This window comes from Dreissena polymorpha, chromosome 9 (genome assembly GCF_020536995.1).
Source record: "Dreissena polymorpha isolate Duluth1 chromosome 9, UMN_Dpol_1.0, whole genome shotgun sequence".
Lineage (NCBI taxonomy): Eukaryota > Metazoa > Mollusca > Bivalvia > Myida > Dreissenidae > Dreissena > Dreissena polymorpha.
This window is the reverse complement of record NC_068363.1, coordinates 38,237,919-38,256,147: the sequence shown is the minus strand read 5'-3', so window position 1 is coordinate 38,256,147 and position 18,229 is coordinate 38,237,919. Positions and strand designations below refer to the sequence as shown.

The window sequence follows — 18,229 nt, the reverse complement described above, 5'->3', positions numbered from 1 at the left end:
TACAAGCGATTGAGGCATAAACTGCGGTCATCGCCTGTCATTAAATGCGATGTTTTATGCTGTTTGTCAGTCATATTGTCACACTCCGGGACTACTTGGTGTACATCGTTGATCATAAAATACGAGGCAGCAATTATCAAACGGTTATCACGTTGAATAAACAGCTAACGGACATCAAGCGACCGACTGCATGGCTTTATCACGGCGCACAAGTAACAACCTAAACTAAAATCTTACGCAAACAATTTAGTTAGCAGATTGATTTACTTAAAAAATATTGGCTTTTAAACTTACATAGTAACATTCATTGTGTATTGATCGAATTTATCCTGAAATAAGATAATGATGTGGCTTTATAAAAAGCCTTCGGAACATTCGATTAAGAAAATCGTTGTACAATGCAAGCTAAGAATACAAATATATTGATGCATGAAATTTTCTTACCAACAAAGTTAAGGCTTTAAATGAAATGACTTTTCGTAGCTTGTTGTGTCGCTTTCGAGAAACGAATTCCAACAGATCCCGGTTCGGGAGATCATGTCTCGGGAAATCACGTATCGGGCACTCCACAAACGGGTCTTTACAATGACGTCATCTTTATAATGAGCTACAAATATTATTATTCGGATATAGAAAATATACATTTAGATGGAGCTCCATTCGTTCCTGGAACCACGGGGAATCGACATTTAAATTATTTCTTTATCGCCCGTATGTTGATGTTCATTTCATTTCAGAAAGGATTAGATTATGCTATAAAAAATCGACCTTAACGTTAGAAAATGGATCATTTTTATAATTATGGCAGATTAGTTTTGGATGAATATTGTTTGAAAAAAGCGAGTATGATTATAATCTTAACAAATTTTAATTAGTAAAATAAAAGCATCACAAGCCGGGTTTAGAGCTGGGTACTATGTTGTAGATAAACCTTTTCTTGTCTCCAGAGCACGATTCAAAAGTATACGTCGAAACCTGGTGGTCGTTTCTACGTACTATACGTGGACTTCAAAAAGGCCTTTGATTTATTGGTTCATTTCAAGCTTTTTACCAGCTTATGTGCCACAGGTATGAACGGCAAGATCCTAATTGTCTTGTAATCGATGTACGCTAATTTACGCGCACATATCAAAGTGTCCGGAAATATCATCACGCAACCATTCTGCTGTAACATCGGTACCAGGCAGGGTGATTTAATCTCACCGATAATATTTTCATTATATATAAATAATTTAGTAAGCTACCTAAGGGAACATTGAAGGGAATATTTATAACCAATGATATACCAGATATGTATTGTTTGATGTACGCAGATGACGTAACTTATTGCGCGGACACGGCATATAACCTTCAGTTATATTTAAACGCTGTTACAAAATTTTGCGAAGATACTGGTATGCAGATTAACCTGAATAAAACCGAAATCAAAGTCTTCCGTAATGGTGGTCCTTTACGCAATTATGAAGCGTGGTTTCTAAATGGTCAAAAGGTTAAAGTTGTTTCAGTCTATAAATATATGGGTATGTTATTTACTCCAAAGCTATCGTGGACAGCTGCTAAATCCAAGATGGTGGCACAAACACGCAAAGCATTCTTCTCTATCAAACAGTTTCAAGTTCCCTTTGGTTATTTTACCCATAGTGACATTTTAAAACTTTTTGACACTATGGTTGTGCCCGTACTCACATTTGGGGCTGAAATATGGGGTTATGAATAATGTGATATAATCGAAAGATCACAAATCGAATTTTGCAAATATTTCGTAAGCGTCGGCTCGACGGTTAATAACAGCATGGTCTTAGGGGAATGTGGTAGATTGTCACTTTGTTGTGTGTATTGTTTAAAATGAATAAAATACTGGTGTCATTTACTACAAATGCCTGATCATAGATATCCAGTAAATTGTTACAAAATGCTGAAGTCATTAGACGATCTTGGAAGGAAAAATTGGGCAACATATGTGAAGGAACTCTTAATTAAATATGGTTTTGATTTTGTTTGGGTTGCCCAGGACGTAGTCGATATGAATATATTTTTACAATGTTTTTAAGAGACTGTAAAACCCAAGACTGGCATAATGAGATTAATGCATCTCCGCGCTGCAACACTTACAAACAGTTTAAGTCATTTTAACTCCGGAGAAATATTTAACTATAGACGTATCCTTTAAGTCACGTTGCGCATTTGCTCGTTTTAGGTGTTCTAATCATATATTTAACATTGAACTTGGCAGGCATTCGAACGTACAGCGCGAAAACCGAACATGCTTATTTTGTTTAACAAGATTTGACGTACATTTATTGGAGAACGAGTTTCATGAGTGTCCCCAGTACACTGATATACGAACAAGGTATTTGTATAATTGGTATAACGGCCACAGAAACGAAACGTCATTTAAAATCCTAATGAGCAGCACTGATATATTAACAATTACCTTGATAACAAACTTTGTTATGTAATAATTTTTGTTGTATAATAATTTCATAGAAAGACTCTACTTTTTGTCACAAAATGCGGAAAATTAATAGTTTTAGTCTCTCATATATGAATGATGGAACTATATACTTGTATCCACTGGTAGCACGGATTTTGTATCATTTTGAAAATGTGTATTTGTTTAAACAATAGTGCAAAACAACCAGTTTTACAAGGTGGGATTTATCAGTATGAAATTGTAATTGAATACTGTATTTTGGGCCGGTGGCCTTTATTTACATGATATCTAATCAATCTTGAAATCTTGAATCTTGTAATTGATCTACCAACATAAATTACGAGCCTCCAGTTACGCAGGTTTCAAACATGTCTATTTTGTTTACTTTGTTTTGCTTTAAGTAAAGTTGGTAGGTTGCATTCCGTCCTCAAACGTTTGAATGCAGTAAATTTAACCCGCGCAGTGGAGCATATAAATGTAAGATCTATTAACCAAGGATCGAGTTAGATTTGTCCAACATAAGCTCATGTTAAACTGCAACATCAGGAAGTTTAAAAAATGTTAAGTTTTTAGTGGGGTACCTTTCGATTTCTATAGACGCCTGTAAATATACTAGTGTGGAAAACAGGAATAGAAGGACATCTTTAAATACAGATTTTAGAGGTAACCAATCTTATTTATTGTGTGTTTCACAGAAATCATGATATGAAATCATTTGAGTGTTTTTGGGTTGGCATGAAGGAATGATATAAAGGAGAGTTTGGAAAAGCTTATACGACATTCACAAGTTCTACTAACCATATCATGTAGGTGAAATATATTCAAGTAAAGAAAAACGTGTCTTACAATTTACATTCCAAATAAAAATGGTCTTAATATGTAATTTATATTATATTTTGTTATCTCCGATGGCATTATTATGAGGTTTATATTCGTTTATGTACTTTCTTATAAATATAGACTATTACGCTAGTACGGTGTTCTAATCTGTAATTCTCTTATTCTGACTTTTATATTGCGCTGGATATCATCTGACATTCTCTTATCCTTTCTTGTAGATTCGGTTGAATATCATCTGGCATTCTCTAATCCTGACTTGTAGATCAGTCGGGTATCATCTGGCATACTCGGACGATGACTTGTATATTCTGAGTTGGGTATCATCTGACATTCTCTTATCGTGACTTGTAAATTCCGTTGGGTATCATCTATCATACTCTAATCCTGAAGTTGGGTATCATCTGACATTCTATTATACTGTCTTGTATATGAAGTTGAGTATCATCTGACATTCTCTTATCCTGACTTGTATATTTAGTTGAGTATCATCTGACATTCTCTTATTCTGACTTGTATATTCAGTTGGGTATCATCTAACATATTCTAATCTTGACTTTTATATTCCGCTGGGTATCATCTGACATTCTCTTATTCTGACTTGTATATTCAGTTGGGTATCATCTGGCATAAAATTATTCTAATCTTGACTTGTATATTCAGTTGGGTATCATCTGGCATACTCTAATCTTGGCTTATATATTCAGTTGGGTTTCATCTGACATTCTCTGACCATGACTTGTATATTCAGTTGGGTATCATCTGACATTCTCTTATTCTGACTTGGATGTTCAGTCTGTATCATCTGACATTCTCTTATCCTGACTTGTATATTCAGTTGGGTATCATCTGACAATCTCTTATTCTGAATTGTATATTTAGTTGGTATCATCTGACGTTCTCATATTCTGACTTTGATATTTAGTTGGGTATCATCTGGCATACTCTTACTATGATGTGTTTATCCAGTTGGGTATTATTTTGACTTGTATATTCAGTTAGTATCATCTGACATTCTCTTATTCGTTCCTGTATATTACGTTGGGTATCATTTTACATTCTCTGATTCTGACTTGTATATTCAATTGGGTATCATCTGACATACTCTTTTATGATTTGTATATCAAGATGAATATCATCTGACTTGTGTTATGAGTTTGTTATCCGTTGATGTTCTTTAACTATGGCTCGATTATGCCGTTGGGTATTATTTGACATACTCTTATCATGGCTTGAATATGCCTTCGTATATTCTCTGACATTGCAGAAGCAGCAGCATGAGGCAGACCGTGTTGGTGATTCTGGTGGCAATAGGACTTCAGTCGGTCAATTCATTTACACCCGATAGCCAGTATGCGATTTCTACAGTGGAGTCAAATGTCACACAACGACCTAACGATAACCATCCATTTTGCGAATTTGCCGTTACAAACATCAGCAAAACTTATTTTAAGAACCGAATCCACTGGTATGAACCAGATTTTATTACATTTCAACTTACCTTACTCAACGATTCGTTCGTTCGGAATGCTACACAAGAAGTTTTTCATCCCGACGAATGGTTTTGGACCTACAACACGAGTCATGGGGAATACCCCTATTTGTACTTGAACTTCGATTTTGGACTGCTCACATTTGGGCTCTTAGAACAGAAAACTGAACATGTAGATTTCGTTCGTTTGAATGTTACATCTAAAGGTAAATGTGTGCTTTCAATTGGAGACAATTCAACCAATACTTACATTGCGCACGCCTTATCAGAAATATTCGACCAAGTCGGAGACGAAGACTTAACTCGTTTTAAAACACTGTACTTTTGTTACATGTCTATTGATAAAAATGCTAATAGGACATGGGCATACACAGCAGGAGTATACTTCAACTACCCAGTTCCATTCATTCAATATACTTGTTGCATCATGAAATACAACTATTACAGTAAAACATTCATACAATCAACATGTTCGTTTAAACCTCAGAAATGGAGTTTATGTACAATTGGACCTTATGTAATTGGAATCATTATTTTTCTATACTTTCCGATTGTACTGTTTCGATTCTTTCATACTCTGACATCAGATGAACTCATTCAGTCTTATGACCACGAACTCCTTTCTGATCTCTCGACAAATTCACCTTCAACCACGTGGCTAGAAGATACATGGATATTTCTTGATGGAAATTCGCCTCTCACTTTGTCGTATCTTGCGAGTAGTCTTTTTTCAGGCTTCAAGCGCTCGCATCCGGTCATGTTTTCACGATTTCGCCGTCTGTTTTGTTTGATTTTGGTCCCAACTTTTCTATTTTTAAAGGTGCTTTTATATCGAAATGGTACAGGGAAAATGGGTTATGGAGGTAAGGAAATGAAAATTATGGTTCAAGATATTGTTGGCGTAGGAACACCGATCGGATTTCTGAGCATTCTTGGAAATTCGTCAGACGCTAGGAAAACGTTTGTACCATTTCTTGGCGGTCCTTTCGGAATGTTAGGCGCATATCTCACAATTGGAATAGTTCTCATCGTTATGCCAAGAAGTCTGAAACAGATTGTTGAGAATGGTATGCCGAGGAAAAGAAAATGGTCAACACTATTTCTGAGTGTAGACGAGATCCTTCGAATGGCCATGCTAAAACCCAAAACCGAGCCTGGTTATCACCGGGCTGCTGCAGTGTTTACGGGGAGTTTTTATATGTTGTTTAATCGTCCCTTCTGGCACAAACTATTCTACGAACAAAAAATGCGATTCAGTTACGTTTGGATGTGGTCAAAAAGTGTGTATATGTTTGTTTTTCTGTTTCTTGTTCTACTAAGCGCCTTTGAGATTTTCGTCTGCGTTGTTTACAATTTAATTCCATTTTTTAACTTTGCTGTCATCTCGGTAAAGGGAGCTGTGTTAACTATTGTTGCTCAAAGACGCTATTGTTATATTAATTGTGCGAGAGTTTTATTCAATTCCCCCTTGGCATGGTTGATCGTGTTGATATGTTCTGGTCTTTTCACAATTTTCGCGTACACATTGTGTTTAATTTACATCGAAAGTTTTATGTTCATTTCACAAATTACAATAATGTGTTTTGTAGCGGTTATCGTGACTCCTACAACCGCGTTTGGATTCCTGTTCTTCGTTCTTGTACTTGTGGTCTACTTGGCGAAACTAGCGCGTGGATTTGGAGATGTATATTTTGATCTACTTTCAATAGCAATTGAAAAATCATTGCACATAGAAGCACCAGTCAATCAAATATTTATCCAAGACGGTAATATTGAGATTCCAAATATTTGCGCCAGACACGTGAAAAGCATTCGAATTAAAGGTACAATACTTGACGTGTCAGACAACACGCTACAAAAGATTAACAGGTCGCAAGTGCAACACAAGACAATGCAAAGAGGAAACACACATGGCATTCCAAAAGATCTGTTCAAATACCTAATTGAACGACACAGGCCTGTTCACATTCAAGTACTGAAAGTTATTTTCCGTTTTGCACTCATTATCACTTTGATCGCACTCGCAAACGCAATTTCATTTGAGTTCAGCACCCCGGAAACGTCCGAAGTGATGCACGTGATCTTTGTAGTCTCGGTGGGCGCTTTGCCTCACTTGTTTGAGATCATGATGGAAGGAAGCGAAGTTGTGAAGCGCCAGTTGGAGGAGGCAGAGATCGAGCAGTCCATTTTGAGATACTGGCGTGCACGTGCAGAACTAGACGTTAGCGACGTGTCGTGGCCATGAAAAGCTAGCGTGCGTGACGTGCAGAAAATGCGATGCAGAGATGAATACAAAACTAACGACTCTGCTCCTTGAGATTATTTTATTTTTCCGAATGCATTTGGCATTGTTGAATGCTGTTTAGCACAACATGTATATATGCATATTTGTATAACCATGTATTCTCCATGTATTTGGTTAAGTTTTGATGCTGTTGTTTTTTATTTACTATTGTACATAATCAAGTTATTTAATTAAATGAACGAGTATGTGTATTTTATCATATATTATGTATTGGTGACTCTTTCAAGACAAGGCATCGTATGTCATTTTGGATATTATTGGTTCTTTCATTTCTTTAAAACTGTTTAGCACCCATATTCATATTATACCTGCGCTGAAATAACGACCCGTGTGAAAGTGTGCATGTGTTTCGGGCTTGTAGAAATGAATACCAAGTCAACTACTATGCTCTTTGAGGTCATTTCAATTTTTCAGAGCACATTTGTGGCATCATAGAATGTTGTGTAGAACAACATGTTTATATACATCATTTTATAACCAATTGTCCATTTATTTGTTTTAGTTTTTGTTGATGCTGTTGTTGGTGGTGTTCATCTGTTTTACATAATTAAGTTAGATCTTATTATTAAATGTACTATTATATGTATTTTATCATATAAAATGTTGTGATGGCTTTTGTTAAACAAGTTATCGGATAATGTCATGTTGGATATCAGTGGTTTATTTCATTTTCTTAAATGTGTGTATCATCTGTATTCATAGTATATCTTCGTAAACATAACAACAATCATTATTTTCTTTATGTGTTTCAAAATCCTGTATTTATCTTGGTTTACACGTGATTCATTCGTTTTTTGTTTATATGAGTCGTGTTCTGAGAAAACTGGGCATAACGCATGTGCGTTAAGTGTCGTCCCAGATTAGCCTGTGCAGTCCGCACAGGCTAATCAGGGACGACACTTTCCGCTTTTGTGGTATTTTTAGTTTCAAGGAAGTCCCTCTCCTTACCGAAAATCAAGTTAAGGCGGAAAGTGTCGTCCCTGAAAAGCCTGTGCGGACTGCACAGGCTAATCTGGGTCGACACTATACGCACATGCATTTTGCCCAATTTTTACAGAACAAGACACCTGATATCACCATGAGTGTCTGTCCGTAATCCTAAACCAGTCCGAGGACGTCCTCATTCATTAAAACGAGGTGTGTATGCACTTTTTTATAATCGTATGTCACTTAAATGCGAAATGTATGCCTCTTATCCAACATAGCTAGCAGGGGCTACATATTAAGACCTAAGGCAGGCGTCAGGTGGTATTCGTCACCAATGGGATAAGTTTACTTTATATGTTTACCTGTATAGATTTGTGAAACTCCATTAACTTGTCGTTGTATCTTAATGTATTAATAATTCACATTTTACTTCCTTGTTGGTTCCAGTATATTCGACTGCTTATCACTGCAAGTCTTTTTTTTTATTTTGCATAAGAATCGCCGAATGAAAATACGCAATGAGGATAATCTGAAGTATTACCGATTCTAAAGTGAATTTTTGTCAGGGCAAGTTCAGTTCATAAAGAATAAACATGTATACCTTCACACGCATTTAAATAAAAAGGCTGTAGTGTACTGAAAGGTTTAAATACAGGCTAGAAAACAACAAAAACACTTTTATAGACGGGCGAGGCAGTTCATTTTACGATCGTGTTTTTAAATTGAAAAGCATTTTAATTAACTTATAAGAGTATGTTCCGAATATTAGATTGATAATTATCTAAGACATCCGAATGTTAATAACATGATGTTACGATAAATATACTAAATGCATTTATTGAATTTTTTAGAGAACACTAAATTATAAAAATGGCACTAACAAGCTATGACAATATTTAAAACTTTCATCCGCAGAGATTTTATGACAGCATCGCTAAGCTCAGATAACTTTTGATAAAATATCAATGCGCTGACATGTATATCAAAATTGCCGTATGCTTACCAGGGTTTTCATTAGGAGGCGGCCGGCGGCTGATTTGACCGCCTCAAATGTTATTCAGGCCGGCTCAAATTGGGAAAGAAAATTAAAAAAAACCAAAAACATCGGCAAATTTTCACGACGATGACCAGATATTTAGTATTCGTTAATATACTAACTGTCTGAAACGGAAGTAAACAACCTTAACCGATATATGTTAACTGCTTTCTCATTGGTCGTATCGATATAATTGTCCAATCGCGGAGCGGGTAACGAGACTGTACGACTTTGATTCAAGGTCACAAACTGTGACAAAGTCAACAATTGGATATGTCAAAAAAACACACAAAAAACGACTTTTTCGTTTGTGTTTCGAGTAAGAACGATAGTTCGCTGTTGAAGTTATCTTGTTCCAGTTTTGTTAACGTTTATCATTTACCGGCACCTCCGGATAAATGCACTTTCCTGCTACACTTACATTTCGTTTTTTGTTCGATTTTCGACAGATTTCGCTGATGTTTGGTTTCTCCGCGGAATTTTGATCCTCCGAGCGGTAAGTGGATTTATTTGTTACCACATTTTACAGGAGGGTGAGTCTTTCATTAGGATAAATGCTCTCGAGCCCCAAACTCTCCTGATTCTTAACCTGGAATCAAAGGAATATGATCCAGAATCAGATAGTGAATAATCGGATGATGATTGTTGTGGCAACTAGTCCAGTTGCCACAACAATCATCAGATAGTGAATTATCTAGTCTAGTTGCCACAACAATCATCATCCGATAATTCGCTATCTGAATCAGATAGTGAATTATAAGATGATGATTGTTGTGGCAATTATTAATTAAGTCATGTTCATGTACCCATTTGTTAATGTCACTTAAAGTGCCAGACATATACTCATCTTATATCAGACTGTAATTTATGAAGTAATATACTCGTTTGGTAATTTCATTTGAAGTGCTAGACATAAACTCTCGTTAAAATGTTATTGTGTTAAGTGGAGGTTCATAATATTGAGATTGTTCTTTGTCAGTCTGACAGGTCAATTTTTGCAACTGTTTTAATGATCTCATGTGCTAAGAGTTAACACTGTAATCGTACTGTTTTATTGTGTACTCTTAACACAGTATTACTTATAAATGTTCAGGTATTTGCTCATAAAATGCTTCAGTAATATTGTTTTAATTATTGTGATGTTTATTAGACTTTATTTTTCTTAAGGTAACTTACTCATTTGGTAATATTATTTGAATTGCTAGTCACATACTCTTGGTAAAATGGGATCGTGTTAAGTAGAGGTTAATTATATTGAATGTTATTGTTTGCAAGAGTGGCGAAATCTCAAAAAAACTATAGTTGTCCACGGACAACAATTTAGGAAATTTAATTTGTCCGTTGCTGAACTACACTTGTCCGTTAAACTTAATATTTATATAAATTATAAACGCATTTATTGTTATACCTACACATGTATTATTCTAATCAGATAAAATAGTGGCCAGTTTAAAAAAAACTGATGATGGCAACGGTGTTATCCTCGTGGAAATTGTGCATTTCATGCGTAATATTGTCAAAACATTTTTGCATCACGTTGAGCGTTTTAACAAAGACTCGTTAAATTAATTACACACAACTGTAAACGTTTTGTTTTATTCTCAAATGAGCATAAGTAAATGTGTAATCCGACAAACACTTCTGAATTTTTATGACAGCCATTTCCATATGCAATTTAACTATCCGGCAATGCTCGAATTTGTATGAAATAACATGAGAAAAAAATGATGCTAAAATTAAGCCAACATTTGGTATGGGAAGGTATAAACCCGGAAATGTCCGGAAAACCCGGAAGTCTTTTAGGTAAAACCCGGAAAAGGTAAAAATGGTTATAAATGCATTATTATTCGTCCGATATGAATTATAATGGTACCGTTGGAAAGAAGAGCCTCCAAAGCTTCTAACGATGTTGACATATTGTATGGCAGGGTCGGGGTCGGTCTGTAAATCGCGGTCAAAGTCGGTCTACTTTTAGGTTTTTTTTCGAACACAAAAAATGCCTAATGGAAAACCCGGAAAAGGTAAAAGTGGTTTAGAGGAAACAGTTTTATTAATTCGATATTAATTATAATGGTACCTTTGTAAAGAGGATCCTGATAAGTGCCTACGAATGATTTTGATTTATATATTATATTGAGGGTAAATAGTATATATGATGGCTTTTGTTGTCGTGAGAGCAATAAGGAAATGACAGCGGGTGGTTTGACTATTTTCCTTCATGATCATATTTCTGGAGTTAACTTATTATTTTATTAAAAACATGCGACGTTGTTTTGTTTTATTTCATGGTGCCTTAGAAAGTTACAGTTATGTTGCTCTGGTGAACATACAACCATTGTGTAGTTGAATAGTTTAATCAAATTAAGCGTATTCTCTTTTATTGTAGTTTGATTGAAATTGTCATGCAATTAGGTTAATAAGTGTTTTGCTGTTGAATGTTTTTTTTTTCTTTTGGCAAAGTGTAATGTTTCGGCGCCCTTAAACCGTGTCTAAACCTTAGGCAATGCATTGCTTTGCATTGGCCATGTTAATGCGCTGACCCCAGTGTGTGTCGTGTTTTTTGTCGTGTGTCTAATTAAATTGCAATTTGCCACATGCCTAAAATGACCGGCCTTGTTTTGACGATACAATAACTTCATGCAGATGCAACTTGATATTAACGTTATTTATAATTGATATTGGACTCGAATCTGTTAGTTCATCCATAATGCACAATTATTAAACAGCGTACATTCATCAGCATAATTCGCTTAACGTTATATGAAGCGATGTATCTTATTAGAATTTTCAAAACCCTATTGTGTGTGTTTCCAAAATAATCGTACATTATGATAGAATGACGATATTTTGTACAATCCTGACAGACGCGTTATCTAATTATATTTGCGTAAATTACTTGTATTGCCCTCTTTTCGTTATTATTGATGAAAACACGGAGCTTCATATCACGTTCGGTTATCTCTAGCGCCACCTCTGTTTGGAGTTGTATTATTTATTGAGTCAACTATACTTCCAAGATGGTACTTGTAACCGATAGTAAAAATGAAGATAAGTAAGTTTATATGTCTTCGACGATATCACAAGTCCCTTAAATGTAACATGTGGAAAACAGCAATTAAGATTAAAGAAACCTCAGCTAATGTAATTTACGTCATGCACAACACGTGTAAAACATTGCCCAATTACCGGGGTCTTTGTGCCGATGTCGTTTGAACCGATAACGAACACAACAACCTGTAATGATGGATTAATGTACAATGAACAGGATTTGATGTGAATAAAACATAATATATCCTTTTTCCGTGTATACAAGAGAAATTGAGAAAAATAAGTTTCAGTCTCGTGAAAATGTGACATTTTATGTCGTGGGGACAAAGCAGGATGAAGATCCTTATCGCGCATGCATACCACCGCTTAAGTTTTACATTAAATTGGTGGGGTTATCACAGGGGAGGGGCGGAGGCGGGCACAAATCTTGACCAAAGCGTGACCAAACGATCGTTATTTGGGCATTCAGAACGTTGAATATAAGTGACACGAGTGTGGTGCTTTATGAAAATTTTTAATTTAATTTTATTTTTTTTTAATTTTAACATTAACGTACATCTGCATGTCGCCCTGAAGACTGTCCATGAGTATAAATGAAAATCCGTTGAAATTATAAAAGGAGATGCGTTCACAAGAAATTATTCTTATACTAAGTATATTGAAAAAATAATCCAAGGGTCATTATTTCAGTTTAACGGTAAGCGATATTTAAATTTCCGAATAAAAGCCGGGAGAGCTTATGTCCGCCCCTATGAAATTGACGGGAGGGTTTTTATCCGGATGTCTTATATCCCTTATATATGCATGTAAAGTGGTAATGTCGAAAGAAAAACGTGTTGCACGAAAATCGACTTTAAATACTCCAAACTAAATTTTAGGGTCGGCAAGGAAAAAAAACGTAGGGTCGGGTTACCGGAAACAATTTTACGCTTTAAAACTGTACCTTTAAAACAGAAAATGTCATAACTTGGTAGGGAAATCAAACAACTTATACCAACCTACAGCGCTCATCTGATATTGAAAAAATTCTTTTGCATATTTTAGGAACGTCATAAATTTTCCTTCACAACGATATTATTTTAATTCAAGTCGGTAGAAAATATTGCTTTTATAATTACTTTTATCTTTTCCGAATTTTACGCAAAACATAATTAGGCATTAGAAATCATAAAACTTTGGACGCTAACATGTTGCAAGAGTGCTAATTTGATATTGTAAAACATTATTGTTGCATGTTTTACAAACCTTAGAGAACCTCTCTACTAGGATACCATTATAATTAATATGGAAAAAATAATATAGCTTTTATAATCACTTAAGCATAGGTTTTCCTTAAATGTCGGTATATCTGGGTTTTTTTGTATTATATATTGTGAAATGCGCATTTTTCAGCTGATTCGTTTGATATAATTATCATGACGCTATGTTAAAAAATTAAAATTTTATTAAGAAAACATGTACATCACATGAGCAATTTTCTGGATGGACGGACTTTTTGACGTTACGTCATAGCATATTTTGATAATAACATGAATATAATATTGACACATCATTTAAATGTTATTAACCTATACAATTACAACTATTAATGTAACACTTGATCAATATCAAATTTCGTATTTTGCATGGTTTGTTTTTGAATACACGTTTAAAAACAACACATAAAATAAGTTGTAAATAAAATAAGTTTAACACAAGACAAACACATACCATATCTCCAGGTTAATTTTCAAAACTATGTTGACTGCCATTACTACGAAAGTACAAGTTTTTAAATGAAATAACGAAATAAATCCTGAACTTCTTCCATTTAGCTTTTGTTTTGACATTTTTATTTTCTTATATTTATTCAAACCAAGTTATACATGAACAGCACATTCGTCTTTAAATACTACTTGTATGTATACGCTGCCCTGTATCTTTGTGAGCAACAGTATTTAAAAGTATTTTATTAAAATAATAGACTTGCAAAACCCGCATAGTTGTTGATAACCTGTCATCAGGCAAACGGAGTTCACATTTTGCAAATGCATTTTGTGTTTTGACCTTTTTGGTCAGTCATCCTGGTTATTCACAATATCATGAGGCGTTTATGACACAAAGGTTGCATTATATCAAACCATTCAGAACAGTAGTATTATGTTATAACGTTTTGGGTTGTTTGTTACATGGTTAACACGTATTACAGCATTTTAAAAATGGTATCAACGCCATTGATAAGAAATGAAGCATTAGGAAGACTAGCAAGCACTGATTAACAAAGTATAAAAATGAAGTGTCTTGAAACATTATACGTGTTTATATTTGCGTACACAATCGGATTTATAAGCGGGATATTGTTAGTAAAACGCCGAAATATATTGCTGACATAATTATTTTGTTTACCAAATATCTTCGCTCAATATTTACGCCATTGCTTTCGGATTGGCCAAACGCGTCCAATTGTGTCGTATCATATGATCATCTCAACATAATCTTCCGGTCTTTACATCCATGTCAGTTGGATTTGAATGAATTTTCTTCCTGTCCAATTGTGTCGTATCATATCATCAATTGTTCAAGTTTTCTTCTTTGTCAGGGAAAACTATTTTTTTCCTGTTTACGTGTTATTTGGTGTTTTATCTCAACATAATATTCCGGTCTTTACATCCGTGTCAGTTGAATTTCAATTAATTTTCTTCCTGTCTTTTTTAGTTTCGGGTTTGAATTATAAAATTGGAAAACCAATCAAGCACACGCGAGTAAGTTGTACTTCAGGAAGTAGTGTGATTTTGCTTTAAATGTATAATATTGCTTCATAAGCTCACCTGAAAATACGTTATGATGTTATAAGTCAGTCGTAATTGTATGTAGTGAGTTCTACCATTCAACTCGGTTAAAAGCACAGCGGTGTTTTAAAACAGTATTTTAATATATAATTTTCATTTTTGCAGATGAAATAAGCCGGAAAATGTAATGTTCAAATTATACATTAAATATATGTTTTTATACATAATGACTATTTTACCGTCTTTGTTCAACTTTAATATAAATTGTAGTTGATTCAAACGGAATACTTTACCCAATCAACGGAACTGTACGTAATCCGTCTCGGCTATCGGCTTTTCACGTCCCAACGTCCCGACGTTTGTGAGTCTAGAAAATTAGTTAGGTAGGAGCGATGTGACACACTCTGGGTTTTTCCGGACAGTTCCGGGTTTTATACCTCCCCTCTGGTATAAATAATGCATTTTTAAATTTAAGACGAACGTTCAACATTTAGGTACGGAATGAACGAGCAAATCAGTCTGTACACTGCCTATTAAACAGACGGGCCGAATGTTGAAAATGCGGCATACTAGCCTCCTGGTCTCTTATCATGCTTATAGAATAAGCGAGACCACTGCGCAGGAGAGTGCCCATATTTTAGCTTGATTGCTCCGCAAATAGCACTGACAATGTTATCGGGTGTCAACATCCGGTTTTGTAAAACTTAATAACGGCTTTAATACAATCTATTTTTTTGTATTTCTCAACCCGACTGGTTGTCCACGGACAACTTAATTGAAAAAAATCAGTTGCCCGGTCAAGCAAATGTACGACTCGGGCAACTCGGACATTTGATTTCGCCACCCCTGGTTTGACAGGTGATAAAGATGTTTACAGTTTGTACTGCTTCTTCTTATTTGCAATAACTACTTGTGGACTAGTCATTTAAATTGGTTTAGTTATATATTTTGAAATGTCATTGTCATTATTGGAAGTTACAACTTATTAAAATGTTAAAATTTCCAGTGTTTGTTTAACTGATTTTCATTAATACTGTAAAGAATGCATGTTATGTACTGCACAGAAATTATACATTAAGCTAGGGCCCGGGCCCTTCGCACCCGACGGGGACATTCCACCTCAGACCCATGCATCTACATGACAATTTAGAGAAATAGATTATGATATTTGCTAGCCAAAGTATTTTTTCTGTTTTGAATCTCTTTAAAATACAGGTGTCTTAAAGCTCAGGAGAAGCGATTTCTTTGTTTCAAATAAGCTAAATTGCAGGTGCTTCCGGGGGCCTCTGGCCCCACGGACCCCTGTCCAGGGTGTGCCCTAAACCTACCATGGGCCCTATCGGCACCCAGATTTTATTTTCAGGATTTCAAATTTGGGACAATTGACACCCCTGAGAGTTTATGTAACATGAGGACTTAAAAATTCACATTAATATCCTCTATTTTAACTGAGGAAAATCATGTAAAATATGTGCCCAAAATCGCTCAGAAGCCACGATTTGGCACCTTTATTACAAAAAATTTCCGGGGGGCATGCCCGGACCCCCCTAGCAGGTTGGCCTCCTCAAATAACTCAAAAGCCTGCTAACAAGAATCCTAATGAAAACCCTGGCTTACATGTAGCGAAATATAGTAATGCAATGACAAGTTATAAATTGGGTCGCGTTCTGAGAAAACTGTGCATAATGCATGTGCGTAATGTGTCATCCCAGATTAGCCTGTGCAGTCCGCACAGGCTAATCAGGGACGACACTGTCTGCCTTAATTGGATTTTTGCTAAGAAGAGACTTAATTTTAATGAAAAATGTCATAAAAGCGAAAAGTGTCTTCCCTGATTAGCCTGTGGGGACTGCACGGGCTAATCTAAGAGTACACTTTACGCACATGCATTATGCCAAGTTTTCTCATAACACGACTCGATTGTGTAAGGCGCAAACAGTGCAACAATGGAAATGCATTTATATGTGATAACAAAGTAAATACTTTGTGCTTTGAAAATCAGGCCTTCCAGTGGGTTACACCAATGGCATGCACACTGTAATTTAACAACGTGGACACGCTGGTTTTATTAAATGTCAAAACTTCTAACGCAAATAAAATCCCACAATATGTAAAACATGAGTAGAGTCATTATCATATGATCCATTGAGCTTGGGGAAAATAAGATACTTTCCATTGGGTAATTTAGTTAACCGACATTTGTTCTGTTAAATACAGATTCGGTTTCGCGATATTGCAGTCGAGGTCGACACCCGACAATCATCGCGACGCATAATAGGGGTATTCCACTACGACCCGATTCCCCACGATTTGTCCCGATTTCCAATATTCTGAGGTCGGGGACATTCGTAACTCAATCGGCGAAGGTCCTAACTCGTTCGTAGCTAGTCGCGGGCGAGTCGTGAGCTCCCAAAAAATCGCGGCCAGTTTTTAAACGTGTTTAAAATTTGACCAAGACCTCCAAGACTGAATTTAATCGCAGTTGACTCGTAGCAGTGTCGTAGTGCGTTCTTGGGCGTCGTAATGGAATCTTAGGTAATTCGTGACTCAATCGGGGAATCGGTGATCACGTGATCTGTCTACGAATCAGCTACGACTTTGTCAAGACTCTCAATAGTTCACCTCGATTGAGTTGCGAGCCTGCTAAGATTCTGGCGATTTAGTTACGAAACAGTTACGATTTTGTAAAGAATGATAAAGAAATAATATTTTTCCATCATGTTTTGTTGTCGAATAACCCACAGTTAGGAGTATAGATGCGTAGGAATTAAATCACGAATGCGGAGCACGAGTGCTTTGATAACACGAATCTATACTCCTTACTGTGGGTTATTCGACAACAAGCCATCATAGAAAAATATTATTTCTATTCTTACACGATTCTGATTGATTGCTTCAAGCTTTTGGACGGGAACTATATTTTTCAATACTCCGCCCTTCTTAGTACAAAGTTCACTATTTAGTGACGTCATTGAATTGTACAAACATTTTACGTCGTTTTCATTCATTAATATTTTGCAAATTACTCGTAACTCAATCGTACCACTGTCGTAACTGAATCGCAGACTGTCACGAGTCTTCCCGATTCAATAAATGTGAGAAATCGTAGCGAATCGCGGACTTGTTTTCGTAGTGGAATAGGGCCATAATACGACACTCAACAACTCACACAAACACTCAATCGCACAATCTCGGCCATTTCCGTCAAACGTCGGATAAGGATAATTTATAATCTGCGAGGGGTACCGAATGACAAACTTGACAATGAAGAACGATTGGCGACATTTGATATTTTGATCGTAACGTTGAGCTTATTGTAGCGTTAGTACCTTAATAAGATGAAATGAACATTTTGACCCAAAGTGTGATCTTGAATTTCAAT

General features: G+C 35.7%; 1 protein-coding gene across 1 annotated transcript; it reads left to right on the top strand.

Moving 5' to 3' along the window:
* The first annotated feature begins 2,904 nt into the window (after positions 1-2,904).
* LOC127846676 (uncharacterized) lies at positions 2,905-7,900 on the top strand. The gene is made up of 2 exons (XM_052378161.1): positions 2,905-3,097; positions 4,539-7,900. The coding sequence occupies exon 2, from the start codon at positions 4,549-4,551 to the stop codon at positions 7,006-7,008; it is 2,460 nt and encodes an 819-aa protein (XP_052234121.1). The 5' UTR covers positions 2,905-3,097; positions 4,539-4,548; the 3' UTR covers positions 7,009-7,900.
* The last annotated feature ends 10,329 nt before the right edge of the window (positions 7,901-18,229 follow it).